Source organism: Botrytis byssoidea, assembly GCF_014898295.1.
Source record: "Botrytis byssoidea strain MUCL 94 chromosome Unknown BBYS_036, whole genome shotgun sequence".
NCBI classification, from domain to species: domain Eukaryota; kingdom Fungi; phylum Ascomycota; class Leotiomycetes; order Helotiales; family Sclerotiniaceae; genus Botrytis; species Botrytis byssoidea.
In genome coordinates, this window is record NW_024065877.1 from 272,721 (window position 1) to 275,809 (window position 3,089).

General features: G+C 44.3%; 2 protein-coding genes across 2 annotated transcripts; both read right to left on the reverse strand.

Annotated features, from left to right (window-relative positions):
* Nucleotides 1–419: 419 nt before the first annotated feature.
* EAE97_011400 (uncharacterized protein) lies at nucleotides 420–1,757 on the reverse strand (the record flags this gene model as incomplete). The annotated part of the gene is made up of 2 exons (XM_038881915.1): nucleotides 420–1,540; nucleotides 1,607–1,757. The coding sequence occupies 2 exons, from the start codon at nucleotides 1,755–1,757 to the stop codon at nucleotides 420–422; spliced, it is 1,272 nt and encodes a 423-aa protein (XP_038727324.1).
* A 355-nt stretch (nucleotides 1,758–2,112) lies between these two features.
* On the reverse strand, nucleotides 2,113–2,793 carry EAE97_011401 (uncharacterized protein; the record flags this gene model as incomplete). Its single annotated transcript, XM_038881916.1, has 3 exons — nucleotides 2,113–2,364; nucleotides 2,397–2,543; nucleotides 2,677–2,793. The coding sequence occupies 3 exons, from the start codon at nucleotides 2,791–2,793 to the stop codon at nucleotides 2,113–2,115; spliced, it is 516 nt and encodes a 171-aa protein (XP_038727325.1).
* Nucleotides 2,794–3,089: the final 296 nt, after the last annotated feature.

The window sequence follows — 3,089 nt, forward strand, 5'->3', positions numbered from 1 at the left end:
CACAACAGTCAAATATACTCAAAGTAATACTCGAAACAAAGTGAAATTCATCATATATATTGCAGTCACCTGATCGTCTGAAATGCGATCATGCTATAGTATAGGTAGAATAATAATACAAATCCAAACAACCAACCGCTCATCATCTTTCCTCGCGCAAAAAAATCCCAAAAATAGATTCCACACAAACTCAACAAAAAATCCCAAATGCTAAACAAACAATGCAAGTACCACATCCCGCGCGTCAAAATGCCAAACGTGTCCAGATATATCCAGTCCTTTTATTGTACCATCATTGCCAGGTCATTCCGTCAAAGATTAATAAGGAGAATGGAAATGTATATCCATATGCATGTACCAATACATTTCCAATCGTCATACTCTTCGAGTGGATTCTACTCCAGATGTGAAAAGAGAATTTACTCGCAAGCAGACCACCAGTCGTCAGTCTTAACACACTTGAAGCCACTTGCACACACGGTGGATCCGGTGTATCCTTCACCTCCGCATTGGCTCCATTGAGGAACAGCTCCGGAAGCGGCAGTGGCGCTTGCACCGGCAGATGCAACGGTAGTTTTTTCATCGCCAGCCTTGGCGGTGGTAGTAGCAGCGGCCTTAGCGGTAGTGGTAGCAACAGCGTTGGAGGAGATAACGGTAGACTTGACTTTAGTGGTAAGAGTGGTTGGGGCAGGGGCGACAGAAGCCTTGGCAGTAGTTACTGCAGCAGAGGTATTGGCGGAGCCAGCAGATCCTGAAGCAGGGGCGCCTCCAAGTGCTTTGTTGATGTTGGCAAGGTAACCACTGTTTCCAATGATAGTGACCATATCCCAAGACATGATACCACCGAAGCTCTTGAAAGTCTTGGAGTAAGTGATGACATCAGTAAGAGTGGCTTGGTCAATGTAACCTGTGGTGGCGGCGCTGGTGCTACCTGGGATACCGACGAAAACCTTGACGTTCTTGTTCTTGGAGGTGGTTGAAGCCCATGTATCCCATGTTGCCATGTTGAATTCGGATTGAGTAGTGCTTCCCTTGACAAACTTGTTAAGACCACAGTTGTTGTTGTAGAATTGGACGAAGACAGCATCGAAAGAGACTGCGCCTTGAAGGAAAGATTTATCGGCTTGATCTGGGTAAGGACATTGTGGGGCGGCAGTCAAGTAGTATTTCTTGCTAGTCTCAGCATCTGAAAGAGTGCGGAGTTCTTGAGCAAAGACGTCCAAGTTGGTAAGACCTTGGGTTTCTATATCAAAATCGAAACCATCAACGACAGCGTCACCAAACGGTCGAGTTGTGGAGGATGAGGTTTTGGGACCAAAGGCAGCCCAGACATTCTTGGCGGCAGTAGTCGCGGCATCAGCACTTGCGAGCTCATTCTCGGTGTAAGTTGCTCCTCCAATAGAGAGGAGAATTGTCTTACCCATACCCTGGCAAGTAACGATGTCCTTTGCAACTTGGGCAGGATCTGCGTTTCCGACATTGACAGTCAACTTGTTGAGAGAGATCAAGAAAGCAATGGGGATGATGTCAAAGCCAGCATCTGTAATGGTTTGTCAGCATTTTGTCTTATGTTTTTTCAAGAGGACGAATGATTGTAAAGTCTTACTTGAGCAGTATGATACGAGTGTCCCTTGGTTAGGACCTTGACCCCAGTAGATGGCAACACTGTTAGAAGAGCTGGAACTAAAGCCAGCAAAAGCAGATGGAAGGGCTGCGAGCATGCTCGCGAACCCGATGAGACTTTTTGTTGAGTACATGATGAAATGAAGTAGAGAAAAAAATAACTAAATTCAAATTGTAAATTGTAGATTGTAGATCTCAAATGAAGGTATGAAGGAAAGTAATGGGATAAAAACCCGAAAAGGAAATAAATGAATGTGAGTAGGAAATGAATGTGAGTAGTTGTTGTTGATGATGCTTTACTTTCCAAACCGGAAGAGCATACTTATATAACCTCATCTTGAGACCGTTGAATAGACACCTGGTTCGGTGAACCTGAAAGGCCTCCCGTTGCGAAGCATTCGTTTACCATGAATAGAATCATAATGAATTGCGCCTTCTTGGAGTACCTTCGGGTTGCAGTGGGATCATTTCTGAGATGAAGTGCAAATCCTATGCCAAGCCACCCCAATCAGTACACACAAGGCTTGAATTCCTTCGAGAAAAATGATATGGTCTGTTCATAATGTATCGAACGGGATCCATGAGCCTTCCTGAAGCAGTAACATTAGACCTCGAAATTTGATGACCGTTAGCAACAAACGGATCCAAAGGAGATGCTGAGCTGATTCGTCTCTCACGAACGTGTTGGTGCGGTCCATTGGCATCCTCCGCCCAAACCTGCTGGTCAACAGCCAGCCACCCCTGTCAGTTGGCAAACGTGCCGATTAGCATACGTGCCAACAAACACAATTCGTGATCTTTGAAGACCCTACTATTTGGAATTTCTTGAAAGTCTTGAACTTTTCAGACCACTTTATAGCATATAGTATTTGAGTTAACAATGCGACATGGCCGTGGCCAAAGTCCCAAATGCCGATAGCCTACTAGCTAGTTTTGAGCAATACACCAACCGTGTTTGCGTAATATTTGAATAGCATAAACAGAAGATGGAATCAAGCAAAGTCCTCATTTGGAGTCGATATCGACAAAACCAGAAACTTATTGTAACGTTACCAGGTTCCTGTCATCAAGTTTGAAATTAAGGACCTGGACACTGCGGCGAAGGTCGTAACTGATACCCCACAGAACATCTTGTAATGTATCCAAGAAAAGAACTGTCATCTGCAGCATCTTGAGGAACACTGCATCTCATCTCACACAAATCGCTTCTTGGTGCGTATATCTGATAGAGATCGATGAGATGCTGGAGAAGTTACAACATGTTTGAACCCCACTGTCATTATTCAGCTTGGTGTTGGGGGCTTTCTGCTTATCTAATGAAACGGGATACCCCTGAAGCTAAACTTTTTTCGCCTTTCATGTAAACGACTCCGCCGCGAAGGATTGATTTTTTGCTAATAACCTACCTACTTTTACATATGGATGCTAATTAGAAGATAGTCTTATCGAAAACACGTGAAATTCTC